At 36.9% G+C, this 20,770-nt stretch overlaps 4 protein-coding genes across 5 annotated transcripts in view; 1 reads left to right on the top strand and 3 right to left on the bottom strand.

Moving 5' to 3' along the window:
• The window catches only part of LOC121294290 (DENN domain-containing protein 2B-like), a 64,501-nt gene extending 62,605 nt beyond the window's left edge, over positions 1-1,896 (bottom strand). Inside the window, exon 1 of the mRNA XM_041217863.1 lies at positions 1,775-1,896. The gene's annotated coding sequence lies outside the window, so the exon portion shown is untranslated. The remainder of the gene's footprint in view (positions 1-1,774) is intronic.
• Positions 1,897-4,172: 2,276 nt separating this feature from the next.
• Positions 4,173-5,967, top strand: LOC121295077 (A-kinase-interacting protein 1-like). 2 transcript variants are annotated; one of them, XM_041219391.1, is made up of 4 exons: positions 4,184-4,459; positions 4,699-4,779; positions 4,992-5,099; positions 5,537-5,967. In XM_041219391.1, the coding sequence occupies exons 1-4, from the start codon at positions 4,358-4,360 to the stop codon at positions 5,678-5,680; spliced, it is 435 nt and encodes a 144-aa protein (XP_041075325.1). In that variant the 5' UTR covers positions 4,184-4,357; the 3' UTR covers positions 5,681-5,967. The 2 variants fall into 2 exon arrangements, with proteins under 2 accessions (XP_041075326.1, XP_041075325.1); XM_041219392.1 differs by lacking the exon at positions 4,699-4,779 and having other exon boundaries at positions 4,173-4,459.
• Positions 5,968-6,410: 443 nt separating this feature from the next.
• Positions 6,411-13,020, bottom strand: c19h11orf16 (chromosome 19 C11orf16 homolog). Its single transcript, XM_041219019.1, has 11 exons — positions 12,942-13,020; positions 12,280-12,510; positions 11,192-11,545; positions 10,558-10,727; positions 10,255-10,423; positions 9,654-9,882; positions 8,611-9,252; positions 8,126-8,307; positions 7,700-7,872; positions 7,340-7,589; positions 6,411-7,260 (listed from the first exon to the last, which is right to left on the bottom strand). Exons 2-11 carry the CDS (start codon positions 12,484-12,486, stop codon positions 7,147-7,149), a joined length of 2,490 nt encoding a protein of 829 aa, XP_041074953.1. The 5' UTR covers positions 12,487-12,510; positions 12,942-13,020; the 3' UTR covers positions 6,411-7,146.
• Positions 13,021-13,555: 535 nt separating this feature from the next.
• Positions 13,556-17,249, bottom strand: LOC121294871 (transmembrane protein 9B-like). Its single transcript, XM_041219020.1, has 5 exons — positions 16,938-17,249; positions 16,206-16,297; positions 15,816-15,924; positions 15,087-15,221; positions 13,556-14,561 (listed from the first exon to the last, which is right to left on the bottom strand). The coding sequence occupies exons 1-5, from the start codon at positions 17,037-17,039 to the stop codon at positions 14,406-14,408; spliced, it is 594 nt and encodes a 197-aa protein (XP_041074954.1). The 5' UTR covers positions 17,040-17,249; the 3' UTR covers positions 13,556-14,405.
• Between the last annotated feature and the right edge of the window lie 3,521 nt (positions 17,250-20,770).

Below are 20,770 nucleotides of genomic sequence, written 5' to 3'. Positions count from 1 at the left end.
AATAAAATGGAGCCATAATGATAATATGAAAACAGCCTGCAGGGGCCTTGAAATACAAGCGCAGGATTTCTCTTTGATTCCATGATGCAGTTACATTCGTTTATCTAAACATTCCCACAGTATAGCCACTGAATAACACACAGGGTCTTGGAAATAAACCTGCAAAGGAAATATAATATAATTGGAATAACCAGTTCCTAGGCACAAGTAGCCCAATAATGGGTAAACAGATTTAACATTCGATATGAAATCATAATGCATTTTTATGTGGATCTATTTTTCTTATTTTTCACTTATATACACCAGTGATTCCTTCATTATTAGTAAATAAATTCATGAGCAGATTAACTTCAAATGGAACAAGCTTTAGTCCTAAAAATACATGAAGATTTTAAATGCTTAATTCACATTGAGACAAATATTATTTATTTGATGTTTACTTCTATTTCATTGTCTTATTGCCCAATTAACTTTTTAGCTGGTAAATATATAAATTCATGCAACAGACAAAGCAAACATAGTAAAGTATTATTTTGAATTGAATAATGAGTTCAGTTGTGTTGAGTTAATCAAGTTGAGATAAATAATGAAAACATTTTTCATCAAACAAAAAAAAGAATGTAATGAAGTGGGCTCTTATTATTTGATTTAGGGTGCAGGTGCACAAAAACACTGGGTTCTAGTAAGATATCTGCACAAACTACATACAAAGATATAGCACACCAGGGTTCCTGTCTACGATCTACATGGAAAGATTAAAACACAACTGGTTCCACTGACAGCCAATACACAGAACCCACTGAGGTTTGATATACAAAATTGGCTCTTTACAGAACCCAAACAAATACAGAACACCCGTAAGAACTTAACTGAAGGCATTTCTGTCTTTCATTAGGGATTGTTAAGACTGGCTTTTAAGACCGTCGCCACATGTTTAAATACTGACTTTTCTACTAGCTTGCACTCTGTAAAGAAATTGGTGAGCTACTGCTGTTTCAAACATCTACATGTTCCCCGTTCCAAAGGCAATGCAGTATTATGCTTCTATAACCCCCTTCACCTACCGCTTCACAAAGTTATGGTTGGTTAGTAACCAAAGTTTTCACTGAAGCACTTTAATGTTTACTTTTAACTGTAACGAACATGCTCATTAAAATGATATATCTTTTTACTATACTCCAGGCGGCATACACAACCGCAGCGCCTTTTTTTATGTAACCACAATTTTGCAGATGTGTTATTAATAAAGGTTTATATACAATGAAGTACAAATTCCTACCAGAACGTTTATACTACCAGATTGGAAATATCCTATAGGAAGCATCCCTCTTCTTTGGGAAAACTGCAGAATATCAATTACTATTTAAATAACACAAACACATCAACAGCTCACGTGTACTTTCACAAAAGCGGCAGGAAACGTATTAAAGTATAAACTACAACATAATCAGTTATATTTGTGATGATAAAAAAAATTATATACTCCGAATGTAAATGATTGAATCTGCAATGTTATTGCTGATTCAATCATTTAAATTCATACTTTTATTCATAATAATTCGTACTTTTATTTAAATATACCACACGGTATTAAACGTTAGCAATGCATTTTTTTATGTAAATGACCGTCCATACAATTGAAACATTAATTTGACTCACGACGAGTCATTAAACCCAATATATCCAGCGGTAGCATTTGTCCATAATTTATTATCCCGTCCCGTGGCAAACATGGGGAAAATAGACAAGATCAAATTATAAGTGATTCTCTTACCTTTGTATAATTTTCCTCTTTTTTTTGTGATTCTATTTTTTCTTTCAGAAATCCATAGTTTTCTTCTTAGCTCTGTTCTTTTACTGGTTCTCACTGATCTGCGTGTAGCAATTTTTGGAAACTTAGAGAAAGAACAGGAAGCAATGACGATAAACCAGTAAGCTTCTGTGAAATTTAAGAGGGAGAGTGGAACAATGTATTTTTTCCCCCTGTGCCTAGAGAGTACTGATTCTCCAGATCTCGGAGATCCACCGTGGTTCCAAGCTACAGCAAACTGATGATAATAACATTACATCCTGTAATTTTGTTACACAAATAATCCAAATATGTTTGCGATAAAAGTATTTACATTCCAATCATCAGAGAATGAAATTATGTCCAGGCAGTAAAGTAAAAAATGTTTCTTGTTCTTAATTTGAAAGGAGGAAAAGCCCGTATATATATATATATATATATATATATATATATATATATATATATATATATACACACACACACACACACACACACACACACACACAACCCTAAGATAATACTTTTTACAATAAATATTGTGTCTCAGTAACCGACAGACAATGTCCATGAGTAATGAAAATATGTTCTAGCCATACTGTTACGCAGGGAACAACTGTTTTTGCAAAGTGGACCGTGACTTATTGTCCATGTGGTTTTCATTTTCACAGAATTATTTAGTTCTGCTACGCATGCAAAATTCTAGTAGCAACATATTGGACTAAAATAACAGTGGGGTGTTAACTGAATTGAAACTGTGCATTCAAATGTGGTTTATTTAGCATATTTTGCCCCTTTGGAAATTACACAGGGAGATTTAAATCAGAGACAGTCTTGAAACGAGATCATAATTTTCTGACATTTTCAATATTACTAATAAGACTGAAACTAATAAGCCACAAGGCTGCTGGTGCGCTGTTAATTTAATGTTGAATGGTTCATTATTTTTTTTTTTTTTTCATCTGCATCAAGTTTTGATTTGTCTGTTGTTAGTAGGATCTTTTATAAAGGAAACATTTGTTTTTATTGTAGATTTCTGAGTCAAAATGGAAGCACAGCAAAACTGACAGTATTGATAACACAATGCCCATTGAGGCTATATAATAACTCTATTTTGATTCTGCAGTCGTCAAATAAATAATTTAACATTTGCATTGTTTTTTGGTTTGTTTGTTTTCTTGTTAGTTTACAGGCTCAGCTGCAAATATAACATTGGATGCAGTAAGAACACATGTTACAGCCTAATTGCGTATAGCTGCTAAGAGATAAGCGTAGCTTTACATACACTGAATAAATCATTATCTGCGTGTAACTTTGGCCCTGTCTATCGAGCACACAGACTGCTGCTATAAAAACCAAGCTGTTGCACAGCTACAGGCGTGTTTTTTATGTGTCTTACGTGAATTTCAATTTCTAAATGTGCAATTTCGATATCATATTTGTGATTTACTATTCTCTGTCACAGTTCTGAAAATGAATAAGCGTTCCTATTGTTACACTTTCACAGTACACAGATATGGAAAAAAATAGAACGTGCTTTTCTTGATTTGATAGTTTCATGTTAATTAATTTAGCTTTGTAAAGCAAAACCTCATCCCTTAACCTAAGCGCGGTTAAACTAATTAATTTATATTTACGCTATTTTGCTGCAGCCCAGTTGTGCGCCAACCTGTTTAATATAATGTTGCATTGTGGGAAATGTAGGCTGTCGTTGGCAATATATATGGTATATATTTTATTATTATTTCTTGAGCATTGATAGATAATGTTTAATTATATATAAATATAATTAGTAATACACCTTGTTCACAATTCTGATTTGAAATAACAAAACGGTATGTAGATCTGAGAGCAGCTAATTCTGGACTACGACTCCCAGGTGACAGTGCGTTTCCTTGTAGAAAGTTAGAAAGTAAGGTTTCCTACCGTGCTTAAAAAGAGAGATAAGTGTTCGCTGTAAACTGTTTTTGTTTGCTAGCAAACTGATAATTTGCTGTGACATGGTGATATTATTAAACGTGACGGTACATTTTTGCAGAACCTAAGTGAGCAATGCTGTGTACAGTTTGATATGCCATGCTAGTTAAAAAGGTGTGTCATTGATAAGTACTGATAAATGATTACTTATTAAATGTTTTTAATAGTATCAGTGTCATTCACATTTTGACAACCTACTGTACAGCTAACCATACTGTATAGCTAACTGTTAAATTATGTTGCCATCGGAGAAGATATCAAGGTGCATTAAAGTAGTCGTACTGGAACAAGTTAATGCAGTACAAAACATGTAATGAATCCAGTTGCTTAAAAAAAAAATACACTGCAGTGTCATACTGCTTGGAAAACTTTATTATTGGTAACAGTAGCTACAGTATGTCAACACCACAGCCTTTCTGGCATAAACAGATACAGTATCTCGTGTTGTTTAAATAACCCTTATTATGTGATATACTTCCACGTGACTCTGTCAGCAGTTGAGATATGGAGACAGGACAGACCTGGCTGGAAGGCTCTCTGGGACGCTCTGCCAAACTTGCTCTTGATGTATTGGAGCGTGCACGGAGATGAAGCATGGTGGAGTGGCCTTCAGTCTGTCCTGTAGCCCAGCTCACGGTAGAAGAGACTTTGAGAAGCCATTCAGGGGAGGACCGAGTAGGAAAAAGTGATAATGAGGTAAGTAACTACAGAAAGTAAGTGGTTAATGTTTCCAAAACATACATACACACACACACACACAATTTGTTTACTTGTTCCTGTTTTTAGTGGTGTTGTCTTTCCTTTTCTCCTATATATGTTTGCAGTTTTTAATGGAGGCATCTTTAACCCTATTGTAACATACATATGGTATACACAGTATATAGTTTTGGCTTTGGAATACCTAGAAACACAATTTATGGCATTTCTATCAACAGACGGCAGCTAGGCACACCAGCATTGATGATGCTTGCGATACAGTGCTGGAGTTTATGGCTTACACAACCAAACAATGCAAGGTAAGATTCCGTTTTTGGGAGAGAAGTAATACATCTGTAGCATATTTGGGTCAAATACACAGTTATCAAGACACCATTTTTGGATTGGTTGTATTTTTATTTATTTTTTTATTGATTTACCTATTGGAAAGCTAATGAAACATCTTGGATGTATAAGATCCTATATTTACTGGGACACACAGTACATAATGAGTAACTAATCTGTCTTTCAGAACCTCTACAGAACAGTACCAGCATGCGAGTGCAACCAGACTGAAATGAACCATGTATGTAGATACCACTCCCGTGGTGCAGCCAAACCAGGGATTTCCAGAAAGCCAGTAAGTCAAACATTCCCCTGAATTATGATAAATCAGGATGTCTATTTATATCAGTTGCACTGCAAAGGTTTAATTGCTCTGCAGTGAATCTCTAGTAAAAAAATGCAACTTTAAAGTAACAAGGAGGGATTTTATCAGCGGCGAACAGGGAGCAATACATATGATTGTCCTGATAGGTGCAACTACACTTTATGATGCAGCATGTGACAACATTATTATTAATTTCATATATTCATGCCAAAAATAAATCACACATTTTATACATCATTCAAGAACCATTTGGTGGACTGCAAGTGACTTCATAGTACTTTTGTCTATGTCGTGATCCATTCCTGATTATTCTGGACAGTGAATGGCTTCGTAGCCACCCTGTGTATACTCTGTTTGAATCAGCCACATTTTGCATCATGAATACATTTCTGATGACTGTTATTCAGGTGCAAAGGACTTCAGAAGACCTTTATATAGAACTGGCTCCTGTTACCTACGCCCTCACTACAGGAGCATGCGACTCCAAGACACAGACCCGGGTGGTGAAAATCAATGCAGGGGAGAGCGTGGATCTTTCTTTTACTGTGTGAGCTGTTTACTGAGGCTTAAAAAGGGCTTGTGGCAAAAACCAGCATACCAAAGTATTGTAGTCATACGCACTTCTTATTCATATATGGGTGCTGGTATCTGTCATGTTCTATGTAGTCTGTGGGGCTTGATGAGCTGTACAAAAAATGCACTTTTTCATATGACTAAAATTATGTATTTTTCTAAGTCAGATATGCTAAATATGAGTTAGCGCTGTTGTAAATGTTTGCACCAGTTAAAAACATATATTTTATGTATTTTTTTTTTCTGTAATCCAGTGTACTGTATTGAAGTTGTTATATGCAATAAATGTGGATTATTTTTAATCTTATAAGTAACTAATATTATGTGTGAATTTGTAGTATGCAGACAAGTAGATCTCAAATTAAAGTATACTACCTGGCTATTTTTTGTGTTTGTTTGTTACCTGCAGGCTGCTATGATACGCTGTTTCACATCCTGGTTTTTGTTTTAGGGTTTCCAATTCCTCTTCTACTTGGAGGTTGATTTGATCAACCTATACCCTGCAGGATTAAGCTACATAAGTTTACAGTACCAGGGAATCGCTCTAGATACCGTCAATAATGCTTATCTTTAGTTGTAAACCATAGACATATGGGTGTAGCAGGTCAGGGTATTTTCTCCAATTCTAGAAAAAGCTCTTAAAATCCAGCTGTGTCTCATACCAGCAAATCAACCCCTAACATAATAAAACACAAGTCTCATAAGAGGCTAGTTGTTAAAAATATAAATTTTATTACCTGTTCTTGCATGCAAAAAATAAGCACTCCCAATATATGGCTTGGAAGGATGAGGTAGTGTGTAAGTTGAGTAAACACGTGTTTTTAATGACCGCTTTTAGCGTTTTTACATTTCTTTATTTTAATTGCACACAATGCATCAAATTCCAAATATCAAGAAGACATTGTACCTCCTTATTGGGTAAAACAAGGAAAATCGTAAACTGCACCCAAATGAAAGTAAAAGTAATTGCAATGTCCTAGTCTGTGTTGCAGTACAGATATGCTTTCGCTAGAGGGCAGTCTGTATACTTACATTGCGCCACCAGCAAAAAATAATTTACCTTTAATTTATCCATTATAATGCTGTGCACAAATACACAATTTAAAAATAGGAAAAGATCAATGAAACACTGCAAAATAAGAGTATAAAACAGCTACACTGTATATACTATTAACTGGATAAAATCTAAACTACTTTATAGACCTTAAAGTGTAATTTTTCTGCCTTTTGTTAGCTTCAGTATCATTTTCACTCTGGCCTTTTTCATTGAGCAGTTTAAGCTCTTCATAAATTATTATTTCCTTCTTTGAGAAGTTCACTGTTACTGGCACTATAGAGATCTCCCTTTCTAATGGTATGTTAAGAATGATGTTAGTTTTGTTGCATGGGTTAACACTTCATAAGAGCTTGCCCACTGAACTATTCCATTGGCAGACTGAATGTTTTAAACCTCTCTGTAAACCGTTCTCCTCTCCCTCTCCAGTCTCTCCTTTTCAGCTTGCTGCACCTTTTCCGCCTCCCTTTTATAATGTTCCTCCACTCGCTTCCTTCTTGAATCCTGGAAAATAAAACATAAGAACATGTACAAACAATTATGTTGTGAACCCCCAACCTAATAAGCTGCTACTAAACATTACCTGCTGTTGTTTTTCCTTGACTTCATCGTTTTTCACTTTCTCAGCCTCCCAAGCATCCCGTTTTTCTGTTTGTTGTTGTTTATAAGCTAGTTTCCGGGATGCCTTTTCTTCCTCATTATAAACAGCACTCTGTATTCTTCGTGCTGTATTCTCCTTTTGAAGTTGCTTTGCTGTTGTTATTTGCTCCTCCCTACGGCTTTGTTTCTGAACCTTTTGAGTTTCGTTACACAAACGTCGAAGGGTGATTTTTCTGAAACAGAAAAGCTTGTGAATCGAGAAGTAATGATACTTGCAAAGCTGTAAGCATTTAGAACAGAGTTCCTCGTGGTATGTAATTGATACAGCAAACGCTCTGCATACTTGTGCTGGTCATGGGTGCTGTTGTACTTGTGTTCAGCTTCCAATTCCCTCTTCATCTCCCTCTGACGGCGATGAATCTTTTTCTCTCTTATGTGTTTCAGTACCTCTTGGTGTTTGTGATCACGCAGCACCTGACTCGCCCCCAAGCGGCACTCGACAGGTGGACCCTGTGGCTATCAATATGTATACAAGCATGAGTACATTTACGTGAATATAACATTCAACATGTCTACATTATACTTTATATTCTGGAGCTAGCAGACATCCTAAGTGCTCAAGAATCAATTACATGGTTAATTAGCCATGTCCAAATGAGCTACTGTTTGGATTTCAGGTAATACAAGGACACTTTCAAGTGTTCTATGATCTCAATATATTGGTAATCTACAAGTAAACTTTTTATGTGCTTTATCATAATGGTTATACCCCGTAAGATGGTTTGAAGCCACTCTGTGTTAAAACTTCCTTCATTACAGTCCTCCGCTCTGGAGAGTGTTCAACTGAGTTAAACATCGCACTGTTATTGGTTGGTCCGGCTGCCCAAAGCTCTGGGGGGAGCGCTTCTCCTGAGCTGCAGCTGCTCTTCACAGCTCTGGACACACAGCTGGCTGCAGCAAAAAAAAATAATACTTCAACTGTGGTCTTTTATTTGTCATTTTTAAATATGTTATCATAATAAGATGGTCCAATAACATTATCTGATCTTTTTCCATTAGAATATTGAGAGCGAGTAATCGTTTTTAATTAATATTTAAGATTTAGTAAAACTGCACTGTTACTGTACAATGCTTATTTGTGAGTAAATAATATGTTTTGGTTTTGGCTGAACGAAACTGAAGGCAGAGATATTAGACATTGGCGTATTCTACATGAATGGTTATTATCAATGAATACAGTGTATCACGTTATACCTGGTTTCTTATGGTGTGGCTCAGCGTGGCTTCTCTTCCAGTACTTCCAATCAGGCCTGTCTGGAGAGGGGGATCTCGGCTTCTCAAAGAGACTGGAATCTGTGTTCACTGCCCTGTTCATCGCTGTAGGTTTGGAAGTCTCTTGGTCAGAGTCCGACTCTTCCTCAGATGAAGACAATGACGCAGGAGCGGCCTTCTTGGAAACCTTCAGCTCCTCAAGCTGTGCGGTGACCTTCCTGTCCAGTTCTTCATGGTTAGGATCCTTCGCATAAACTGTGGGTCTTGGGGTAAGAGGCCACCAGTTGAGGTACCTGTGCTGATCACAGTTATGTACAGGGTGGGTCGGCACACAGCAAGTGCCTCTACAGTGTCTGCAAGGACTTGACAGGTAACATGGCCTGTGGCACCTACAAAATAAGTCCTGATAACCCAGGGCCATGGGAACTACTCTGGGTGTGTAAGTGTGTGTTTCAGGATGGACTATTTCCTTTCTCATTATGTTTTCTCTTGCACTCAGGGGCTCATGAAGCTCCTTCACTGTCCTCTCATATAAAGAAGATGGGATCCAGAACGCCACCCCTTTGGGCACTTTAGCTTCTTTTCCATTCCAGAATCGTACACTGATCTCTTCATTTTCATTGGCTGAGAAAAATACAATCAATACATTTTCAAGGTTACGTAATCTATAAAGAAATGTTAGTAAAATGTTGGGATACTGCGTGATGATCAGCACATGACAAACCATCTAAATGCATACTGTATTTGTAAAAAATAAAAAAATAAATAAACTAAATACAATATTTAAAAACAAATTTTATTTTACATATTAAATGTAACCGCGAATATGTGGGGCCAGCTTTTGTTTCAAGGCAAAAATTGCTCCACTTGCAATAAAAAAAAAAAAACTGTTCACTTTCCCAAACTATTAAGAAATAGCTCTGACAAAATTGGCCTGAGCATTTTATATTTAGTTTTGAAACATCTGCAGCTTTTTTTTTTACACTACTTCGAAATAAAAAAAAAAAAAGCATTGGTGCTTTTACCTCTCAAGGGATCTCTTGTCTCAATCCCAGACACGACAGTCCCAGGTCCGTATCTCGTCAGATCAGTTTCCCACGGTGCCAGGACTTTATCCCCTGGGATGATATCGTGTCTGTGAGCCTCAGTGTATTGAATGATGTCTACTATGGTTGTTTTTTGCATGGAGGCCTGATACTTCCCACCCACGAGAGCTGGCTTGACAAAATCAATCAGAAAGACTCCTCTTCTTCCCTAATACCAATCATTATATCAGTGTTTTTGTTTGGGTAAAAAAAAAAAAAAAGTGTACTGTTACATTGCAATAAATATGATTGCCAAGTTATCTGCCGCAGTAGTAAAATGATTTACAAATAAGTATTTCATGAATCATTCAAAATTATCCTTAAGTGTCCAATAAGGTCTCATCAGTAAATATCCAGAATACAAGTAGAGTGGAAAAATCTGACACATTATAAATTAAGGCAATTTTATCATGTAATTAAAAAAACATGATGAATATACAACGCTTCAGGTTCAACAGTAATAAAAACAGGAACCCTCTCGGCAAGGTTTTTTAAAAAAACGGTTCTCTATTTAACCAATAACAACAGTGTGTGCTCTTACCTCTACTTCTTGTTTTATGGTACCAAGGTAGTAATATCCATCTGGCTCTCTTCTTGCTAGAACGCGGGTGCCTATCATTAATTGACTCAAGCCCTGGCAGCTCTCCAGTATATCAGCACTCTCACAAGTACTGATGGGACACGCAGGAACAAAACTGGTCAAGGTGCATCTAAAATAGCAAAACCTTCTGTTAGATTTATTACAATTGCAATCAAGGCAAGCACAGCATTTTTGGATAATAGATGGGCTTGAATTACAGGGTTATGATTCCATTATTCCAGCTTATTTAAAACACACCATTACCTTGGAGGTAGTGTAGAAGCTGTGCACCAGGGTGTCTGCACCCTGACTGGGTAACAGTGGGGTAGATCTATGGATGAGGGTCTGTCCAAGGCTGTCTGGATGCTGCAGTATTTTAAATCAGAGTTGAAAGGTCCTGTAGCGAAACAATCACCAGGGTAAACAGGAACCACCTACAAATATATTTCAAATAAAAAAGTTAATGCACCCTTTTGTTAATATACAGGATTTTTGCAGTTGGGAGTGAATTTATCAGCTCAGTTAAACAGCGTTTTACTAAAAGGGACTTGCCAGCTACCATCCTGAATCATAAACAGCTACGCTGGCTGCAATAGGCAAGTGAAGGATGACCACCCAGAGTTAAAGATGCAATGCCTGACATTCATATTTAATTTTAAACTAAAATATTACTCCTCGGGGGACAATAGATTGTTGGAAACTAGCCCTTGTTGGCTTCCTTACCATTCTGGTTCTCTGAAAGAAACAGACATTTCCTGTTACAGAGTGGGTATTTTCAAAATGTGGCACTGGTGCCTTTTAAGATCAAGATACAAGTTTAGGGAAATATTAATAACACGTCTTTGTGTTGGTTTTGACTAACAAACTAAACAAAGTGTGGTCTTTTGTGTAGGGTTACCTGTTTAACATCCCCAGTGCTGAAGCCAATGAGATGACAGCTCCCTCTGGTGCACTGAGCTAACTGCTGCAGAAACTGTTGCACATCACATTCGATCCACTTCTCAGACAAAAAGAAAATATGCACAGGCCGTCCTTGAGACTCACAAGAGGCCACCTGCAAAACTTCCTTCCGGTTTTCTGGTAGCCCGTTCGTTACCATGTAAACAGCTTGACAGGTTGGGTCATCAAAGGCAGCTCTCAGTGCATTCAACAAGTCTCTCCCAGGCTTAACCTCAAGAGAGCGAATCCAGCCCATTGCACCATAAACCGTGTCCGGAGAGCATGTCACCATGCGATCACACCACTTGTTAACCTTGACAATGGGAAAGGAGTCAGGAGAAAGTACTGTCTATAGTATATTTGACAATATATAGACATCTAAAGAGTACTGCTATGGCCAAATGTTATGCAATCCTTGAATTTTAGGATTGAGACAATCTTAAAAAGAATACATAATTTAGATATTTTATTTAACATCTGTTAACATCACGTAATCAAAGAAACTACAAATGAAATAGTCATAACATGTTTCTCCGTTTTTTGTTAAGTATATGGAAAACTACAAAGTGGTGTGTAATTTCAATATGTTACCATAACATTAGTCAACAGGTTTCATTCAATTTTATGAAGCAAAGTGTGTTAATTCTAAGGGTGATGCAAAACTTTTGGCCATAGCTGTATATGTAATTTTTGTATTTAAAGAAATGCACTTGCTTTCTTTTATGCTGAGAAGCTGGGTCAAGAAAAAAAAAAAAATCAAGAAACCAAGTAGCCAAACCCAGTTTCCAGCTGACTGCCATCTAGTTTTACATTACACATTGTGAAGGGCTTCGTTTGATTTGATTGAATAGAGAACAGCTGCTTTTGAATTCCACAGCATGATGCAGTATCATCAGAGCAATATTAATGAAACATATATATTACATATACATATATATATATATATATATATATATATATATATATATATATATATATATATATATATATATATATATAACAGGTTATTCTTGACAAAGTAACAAAATAAATACAACAACAGAATACCCTTTGTGAAAATTCCACAATGTTGAACAAAGAGTCGTTGCAATAAGCTTTAGCCAGCAGTGTCTCCATTAGGTGTTTTTTCACTGTGTCGAGATGAGCGTACATGCTTTCTGAGGTGTCTACGACAAAAGTGACGTTCTTATCCCTGACGTCCCCAAACAAGGTGTGGAAACCTTGGGACTGGAGCAAGGGGTAGATTACAGGCATTGTCTCACTCTGCAGCGTGCAATGCTAAAAGAAAAGGAAAAAAAAAATGCATGCATTTTTTTCAAGAGGCAGCAACACGTACATGCCTGTGTTAAGTGTTTTGTTTTGTTTTATTAAAAAAATATTTTGCAATCTCTTAAAGAATACCTCTTGAAAAATGTGTTATTTGCATTTGTTGAATCGGTGTACGTTATTTGTTACCCTAGTAATGATGCTGTTGGGAATCTTGACAGTGGAAATAATACAATTGGAATGTATACTTAACTAGCATTTGTTATCTATTTATTATTCCAGATACACTCGACATAAACGATATACTCATTACATTTTTCACACAATACAACACACGTCTTATTTGCCACATGACACAATGTAACACGCGGAGGAAAACATAATAATAATAATAATAATAATAATAATAATAATAATAACAAAGTTTTAAAATAGCTACATACCTAGTTAAATGGGCATGTGCTTTCCAGTTGTATTTCCCGTTTCTGCACTTCACGATCCGCAGTCTGATGTGTCTCTATGGCTCTATGCACTTGCTTGTTGTTTAGACACTGGTTTCTATGGTTCACAACAATGCGTTGCCATGGCCATGAAAGTCTATCGTGGTCAGAGGTTGGGAACAGATAACTTCGTTACTATAACCCCTTGTATTACTAATGTATAATAATGTGCTGAACTAGTAGGGTATACTTGGTGTGTATTTAACAAAAAGACATTGTGCAAGTTTAGTATATTTGTTTATTCCACCTACATTAAAGTGGGTAATATTACCTTACACAATACTTTATAAATTATTCTATTAATTGTGTAATAACATATAGTAGTGGTACGGTATGTTTGCACTGGAGTACATATAGACCTGGCCATGCAACATCTGCTGGCTGTAATATCTACCTAATACACCTTAATCCAGGTTTATCAACTCTAAAACTTAATACGGTTGCAAAACTTGAAACATTGAAGTGGAATTGAGTTGAGTTAAACAAAGATCCATGTCAATTATAGAACATCGATGGGTTCCGATTAGAATCCTTAGGAGTCATTAACCCATTACACAAAACCTTTAATTCATTGTGGATTAAAAATGTGTCCACAACATAGACACCACATTTTTGTGTAATATGTAATAGTTAAAAAGGTTTAAAAAAAATAAAATAAAAAAGCAACTTGTCAAAATTCAGTTGCTGCTGCACAAATCTTGAAATATGTCATAAATCTGGGTATAATTTCATTTTAAATAAGCAAACAATTAGCAAGCGTCTATACACACTCACTTTTTTTTTTAACCTGATTATATAAAATATTTATTTACACACACAATTTCTATTTGAATTTAAGGTCTAGTATCTCTTTCACCTAATCTAGTGTGCACTGTTTTCAGATGCATTGATAACCATTTTTCTTGAGTGGGTATTTAATGTCTTTAGCATTACAAGCAAATTGATTTGATCTCTAGTTCTTTAAGATACTCAAATGCATCCTTGACAAGATTTGGACAGCATAGCCATCAAAATAAAAACAGTTGGCAAAATTGTGGACAGTACATTATAGATTGTTACTACACTATTAACCTTTAATAACATGCAAAATTGGTTAATAACTTCCTTAAAAATGCTGCAATGAATACTGTACAAGCACTTCAGCAATGTATTGAGCATTTAAATTAAACTAGTTGAGACCCTTTAATCAAGAATTAGGTAACCAAAAAAAGACCATGTTAAGATTACAATCAACCACTGCTGAATAGGAAGTAAAGATGCAATGGCTTGAGCAAATCCAAGTCGAGTAAATGGATAGAAAGAAAGCATGTCTGGAGGTGGGCTGTTTGGAAGACTTGTGTCCCAGGGACTTTGCTACTCCAGTATAAACCTCTTCTTGCAGTTAGACGTTTGATCAAGGATGTAGATTTAGCTCAGAACAGCATGCCGATCAAAGACAGACTTGCGCTGCTCTTGGACCTGCCTCTTCCAGCGCTGCTGGGCATACTCCACTTTGTTCAGCACATTGGCTCGAGAACGGGACTGGGACAGCACAGCATGCGCATTGGCAAATGGCTGATGGTCCTATGACAAAATTTTTAAAAAGTTAGGCAAAGGTTAGGCTCTGATTACAAACAGCACGGATATTCCAACCAAACCAAATCACAAGTTTAAAAACATATATTACATATGGTTTCACCACTGGCTTTTACCTTTTGTGTGTCCTTATAGCCACAAATCATCAATTCTGAGACTAAATTCACAGTTGTTAAAGGCATCAGTTGGAAAGATTGTCTACTTGACCTAATGTATTATGTTTAAATTTATGTGTTTTATAAGGAGGTTTGGTGGTTAAAGAAAGGGGCTTGATACCAGGAGGTTTTGGTTCAATCCCGGCTCAGCCACTGACACTGTGTGTGACCCTGAGCAAGTCACTTAACCTCCTTGTGCTTCGTCCTTCGGATGAGACATAAACCAGAGGTCCTACTGTGAATGTCTCTGCAGCAGCAGTTGTGATCTATAGTTCACGTCCTAGTCTCCAAGTTGCTTTGGATAAATTAATAATAAAACACAGCTAATGGATTTTTGACTACTGTTAGAATAACATACCCCCACATCATCATCATTCTGTAACAGCTGTGACTGTCCAAAGAGGCGTCTCTTCAGCACTGGTTCAAGAAGTGTCAGGTACACCATGTACAGCAGAAGCACGGCAAGGATTGACAGGTATATGATGATTGTTACCTGCAAGGAATAGAGTTAATTTTATTTATTTATTTTTTTTAAAACTGTTACATGCTCAGTGGTTAGGTGTGATGCTTATTTTATGACCACCAAAAGCAATACACAAACAAAAATGTCTGAGCTAAATTAAAAGCTGGTGCTAGTATTTATAACATTGTTCCCTAAAGAGTGAAAGGGGTAGGAGGGTTTTGAGGGAGGGCACTAGTGTGTGCCAGAACAGGCAACAGATTGTGGTTGTACTGTAGATGTTAGCAAGCATTTACTCCACTCAAAACACTTAATACAACTTTTCAGATATATTGTTTCCTACAGTTTCCTGTAGGAAACTAATGATCTAATTTAGTTGAAATGAGTTTAGTTTCGGCCAGAGACAATCTCATATTCTGAATATTCATCCCAAGACTAAAGGGGCTGGGCTTTTAGTTTTGGAGATGTAATTCGACCAAGAGGTTACTGATTAAGAGACACATTCAGTTTACAAACATAAAATATTCTTAGCTAATTTTTCTAAAGCATATAAAAGTATTCAGGTCAAACACTATAATTTTTTTTGTGTGTGAACATAAAATAGGGAAATGAAAACCTGTAAATTACTTTAATAGTAACTGAGCTTCTTTCTTCATATTTGCATTCACAGCGTAGACAGTAAGCCTCCACATCACTTCCAGCCACAGGCCAAAGCCTTACCACATGTAAACAATCACTAGAAACAAAATGGAAGAAATGTTTTGTGGAATTTCTCTTGCTACCAATATAACCCACAGGTCTGCTATTACATATGTTACTGACAGGCACCATGTATTAATTGAAAGGAGAAAATAAATCTCTAACTTCTCTTTGTAAATGCTTTAACCAAATTGGCACTTTGTCCACCTTCCTTTTGGGTGGAAATTTTTAAAAAAATTAACTTCCTATAAAAATATATAAAATGTTAACATCAAAATGTTTAACTCGATTTAAATCGTTTAATAGCAAATGACTTACCAGTCTTTCTGTGACACATTTTTGTTGAAAATTTGCCCAGCAAGTTCTTTATACGGTGGGCAAATGCATTTGCACCGGGTGTCGTTTGAATTCTGCAACAAAAACATGTGTTATTTAGCATTCTGAAGATTTGAAAAGTTAGCATCATAAGATTGTATTCAGGTTATTTAATAACTGCAATAGGCATTATTTTATTGCTTAAAATAATACACAATAATAATTATACAGTACTTCATTACAGGCTTGTGCGGCTGGCCTTATTTCCCCGTGTTACGCAACACTAAGGCAGCACGGCAGTGGATTTTGGGAGCTCTTTTGTCTCTTTAAATACTTAGATTCAGAAAATGCATAATATATACATCAAACCAAAAGATAACGAGCTTAAAATAGTATAACAAGTGGAAATTGTGGCTCAGCAATAAGCCGATAAAGATGCTTTGAATGAATGCTCTTTGTATCAGAGTGCTGTAGACTAGGAAACACATAGGTCGAGGACTTAAAACATTCACGTATAACCTCTTTACATTACAGTAACACATTTTCAAAGTACTGTATCACATCGCCTACAAAGTATAATCTTTAATAAAAAATGTTTAAAAAACGATATTTGTGTGTACGTCACATTACTCGTCACATGACTGACCAATGGGATGTGAATTGGGTCTGTGTTTAGTTCAAATTAAAAGCAAACAAACACTGAAAGCTATGAAAAAGCGCACGGTTTCGTCTTACCTTGGCGTGTGCTTTCTGTGTTGATAATATCAATGATATAACGCAGAAGGCAAACAGCTGCTGGAAAACAACTCTAAAACTGTCATTTCTGTTAAACGCCATTATTCCCTATGTTTAGGAACTACTTCCTGTTGTAAATAACATAGAAAGTACGATTATTGTTATCGATTATTAATACACAAAAAACACTATTAGAAATATTTGTCAGTGTTTATTTTACTAATTACTCGAACCAATCGTTTGTTTTAGACACTCTGTAACTAAATATATTCTATATACAGTACCAAGATACTCGACTCTGTCTTTATTTATTGCTTCCGTCACGCTACGCGCAAAGGATTATGGGAAATAGAGATAGGTCGGGAGAACATTTTATATTAGGAGTCGATGGAGCAGTTTCAATATTTTTGCAGGTTTTTGCTATTTTAAAATAGTTATTCAAATTTCACTTTTTGCCCAAGGTCTCCAGCAGAAAACGGCAACATCAGCAAATTATGACACTACGTAGTTATTATAAAAAAACTGTTTTCTGAGCACAGTCCCGTATCGTGGTGCATGGGCATCTAATTGCCAGGCAGGCGAATAATGACCCTCCCCTCCTCCTTCGCAGCATTGCAAATCAGTCTAACCTTTCACAGTCAGCCTCCTGCAGCAAACCATCTCTTACTTGCACCTCTCCTCAAGTAGAGCGTCTGGCTGTATCTGACAGATGCTAACACATGTTGAACACAGCATCTGGACTTCAGTGGAATATATATTTCAAAGAAACCTGGATATTGTATTTTCCCTGGCATGGCACTGTTATATTCTTGACAAAATAAATTCACAGAAACAGCCAACCTCATAATTCAGTCACAATTTTTATGCAACATAGTTAGCCATTTAGAATTTGAATTAAAGTCCATACTGCCATCTGCCTATAGGAAGAGAACTAGAGGGACCAAAGAAATTGCAGAAGGGTTATTCAATTCAACATCTTTTAACAGATTGTTTGAGCTGCACCCCAAGCATGCCAGTCTTCTTGTTGATTCAATAGTGAGGACGTTTGTCATGTACCGCATCAGTGCAGAAATAATAATTAAAAAAATAATCAAAAGGTGCAGTGCACACACCAAAAAAATGTGCCCATTTGAATACTACTGTCTTGCTATTGTGCCCATTCAAATACTATTTCTTGAATGTTTCATCTTTAGCAATAAATAAGTATAATTTTTTAAATTTTAAAATATTGGGAACTTTTGTAGCCAATCAGAAATCATGAGAAGCCCTCATTAGACTTTGTTGACTGTTGTATGATATACTACAAAGTGGATGTTGATGAGACAAATTGTGTACAACATTTATGTTAAAATGTGAAAAACTTTGGATTACCTTGCACTGTACACATCGCACTGTAAAAGAAGTGTATATTTATTTTATTGCAGTTTTTTTAAGTGTTAAAACTACTCACAATACTGATTTCCACTACATGAGAGTAGATGTTAAAACTTCATGCTGATTTGAACTCGGCTCTCGCCAAGATAAGCACCAATTAAGACGTAGCTTCACAGTAAACTAATGTGATCCATCAGCATCTCCATCCATTTGTGTTTCTTTCCATCTGATGATATAGCTATCCTTCTGCCTGGTGTTGATGGCTGAAGTGTAATGCTGGCTCCAGAGATCAGCTTATTTTGCCTCCCCAGCGCATCAGCACACACAACAGCTGTGATGCTGGTTCCGGGGATCAACCACAGTGCGGTCTCCCCAGCACATCAGCATGACAACCATCTGGATAGAGCGAAGTAGGGTACATCTCTAGGATCTTCAAGTGGGTACCTTCCATCCTCTGTGTTTCGTCGACTAGCCCACAACACCTCAAGAGGGCTCAGCAGTGATTCTGGCGTCCCAGTATCACCCACCTCCATCCCCCTCTCAACTCAACCCAGCTTACTTACCTGTACATCAGCATTTCTTTCTTTCTATTGTGCTTGAGATCTCCATCCAGAATCTTTCCATCTCAATCAGCCAGTTGCTGCTCCATTCTTCTGCTTCAGATAAGTTCTTCAATGTGTGACACAACTCTTGGCCACTGAATCCGACGTCTCTCAGAAAACGGGTTGTAGAGTGTGCCACAAATCCTCGACAACCCACCTCCACTGGGTAAACTGGGACTCTCCATCCTTGCTGCTGCGCTTCAGCGGCTAGTTGAGCAGACCACAGTTTCTTCCTCTCAGACTTCTCAACTACAGCATCCTCCCACGGCACTGTTAACTCGACCAGGTGAGCAAGGCGTGCTGATCCAGACCACAAGACAAAATCTGGTCGAAGGTTAGTGGTGGCAATCCCAGGTGGAAAAATGATCCGTTGACCAACATCTGGCAGCATTTTCCAGTTTCTAGCAGCTTCCAGTTGTCCTGGGTGAGGTTTGGTTTTAAAACCTTTTCTTAGTGGTTGCTCTCCTTTGCAGAGGAATGTTGTCTTTTGTTTGTAATGTTTTAATGGAACTGGTGGCAACTTATTGGTCAGGTTACGCTTGTCTTCCAATGCTAAGGCCAAACATCACAGCACCTGGTCATGGCACCAAGTAAACCATCCTTGGCTAAGACCCACCTTATATCCTGTCAAAATGTGCTTTAATGTTGCAGGTGATGATCCTCTCCTACCCAGAGGTTTAGGTTCTGTGATGATGGGAGAACATCATAAGTTGATCTGATGAGGAAACTGATCCTGCTCTGTCCATAGGTCTTGCCAGACGATCTTGTGTTGTTCCACACTCTCCCATCTCATCCATTGTCCCTGTTTGGCCTGGGAAAAGGTCTTTACACACCGATCCTCTCCTCCTGCTTTTGCATCTCGTTGACTACCAGCTTCCTCCTTTGAGCTGGGGTTGCCTTGTGCCATGTAAGAGGAGCTGAAATGAGACCAAGATCCTCTCTTCCATGCTGAACTTGCCCCATAATATCACCGATTCCAAGGGCAGCCTTTGCATCTTCCACAGTTTTCTTTGTCGCCCACTTTCTTCCAGTTCTCAACTTAAGTACTGCCTCCCTTATGCATTTGTCATGTGACTCTACTAATGTAATTTCCAGTCGGACCTTGGCGCACTTAAACTCCTTGGTTAGAGCAGAAACTGGTAGCTGCAGTATTCCTTTACCATAAAGTCCCCCACTCTGCTGAGGCAGCATGGAACTCCCAAACATTTTCTGATGTATGAACTGATTAAAGCTTCCAGCTTCTCTACTGTTGTCAAAGAAACCTCGTACACAGTCAGTGGCTACAGCAGGCTCGGCAGTCGACCAAACTGAAAGGACCAGAGTAGTAGTTTGCCAGGTAAAGCGCTGTTGTCTATGCACTTCAACCCTTCCACTTCTTGTTGTCTAACTTCTCCCACATGAACTGTGTCCTTTAGATCCCCGTCGTACCATCTCCCAAGACTTTTCAGTGGCTTCTCAGACACTGTTGGTATTGCCTCACCATTAAAGTAGAACCTTTTACCTACAAAATATATATATATATAATATATATATATATATATATATATATATATATATATATATATATATATATATATATATATATATATATTTATATATCACATTTATTTAGTATGCTTTAATTAATAACATGTTGCTGGTTATGTAATTGTTGTTAATTATGTATTGTAAATGTATAAACTAGTGACCAGCTAACTCCACCACTTGTGAGTAATTTTGAATAATTTTTTTTTTTCAAGAAAATTACATGCTGCTTTTACATGTTTGTATCCCTTCTCTTATTACTATTGGTTATCCCTATTTAATAGTTTATAAACAAAAATGTTATAGCAATTAAACTAAAAAAATGTGTTTAAT

The sequence above is a fragment of the Polyodon spathula genome, chromosome 19, assembly GCF_017654505.1.
Source record: "Polyodon spathula isolate WHYD16114869_AA chromosome 19, ASM1765450v1, whole genome shotgun sequence".
NCBI lineage: Eukaryota > Metazoa > Chordata > Actinopteri > Acipenseriformes > Polyodontidae > Polyodon > Polyodon spathula.
Note: the sequence above shows the minus strand (reverse complement) of the source record. Positions and strands in the feature narration are given on the sequence as shown.

Excerpts from the sequence above, each read along its gene's own strand:
- LOC121294871 (XM_041219020.1), bottom strand. The coding sequence starts at position 17,039 with ATGGCGTTTAACAGAAATGACAGTTTTAGAGTTGTTTTCCAGCAGCTG. Across the intron at positions 15,925-16,205 it reads AATGTGTCACAGAAAGACTG|TGATTGTTTACATGTGGTAA; the intron begins GTAAGTCATTTG and ends TTTTGTTTCTAG. Across the intron at positions 14,562-15,086 it reads AGAATGATGATGATGTGGGG|GACCATCAGCCATTTGCCAA; the intron begins GTATGTTATTCT and ends ATTTTGTCATAG.
- LOC121295077 (XM_041219391.1), top strand. The coding sequence starts at position 4,358 with ATGGTGGAGTGGCCTTCAGTCTGTCCTGTAGCCCAGCTCACGGTAGAA. Across the intron at positions 4,460-4,698 it reads TAGGAAAAAGTGATAATGAG|ACGGCAGCTAGGCACACCAG; the intron begins GTAAGTAACTAC and ends TTCTATCAACAG. Across the intron at positions 5,100-5,536 it reads CAGGGATTTCCAGAAAGCCA|GTGCAAAGGACTTCAGAAGA; the intron begins GTAAGTCAAACA and ends ACTGTTATTCAG.
- c19h11orf16 (XM_041219019.1), bottom strand. The coding sequence starts at position 12,486 with ATGCCTGTAATCTACCCCTTGCTCCAGTCCCAAGGTTTCCACACCTTG. Across the intron at positions 11,546-12,279 it reads TTGTGGAATTTTCACAAAGG|GTTAACAAGTGGTGTGATCG; the intron begins GTATTCTGTTGT and ends CCCATTGTCAAG. Across the intron at positions 10,424-10,557 it reads GCTTCTACACTACCTCCAAG|ATGCACCTTGACCAGTTTTG; the intron begins GTAATGGTGTGT and ends TTGCTATTTTAG.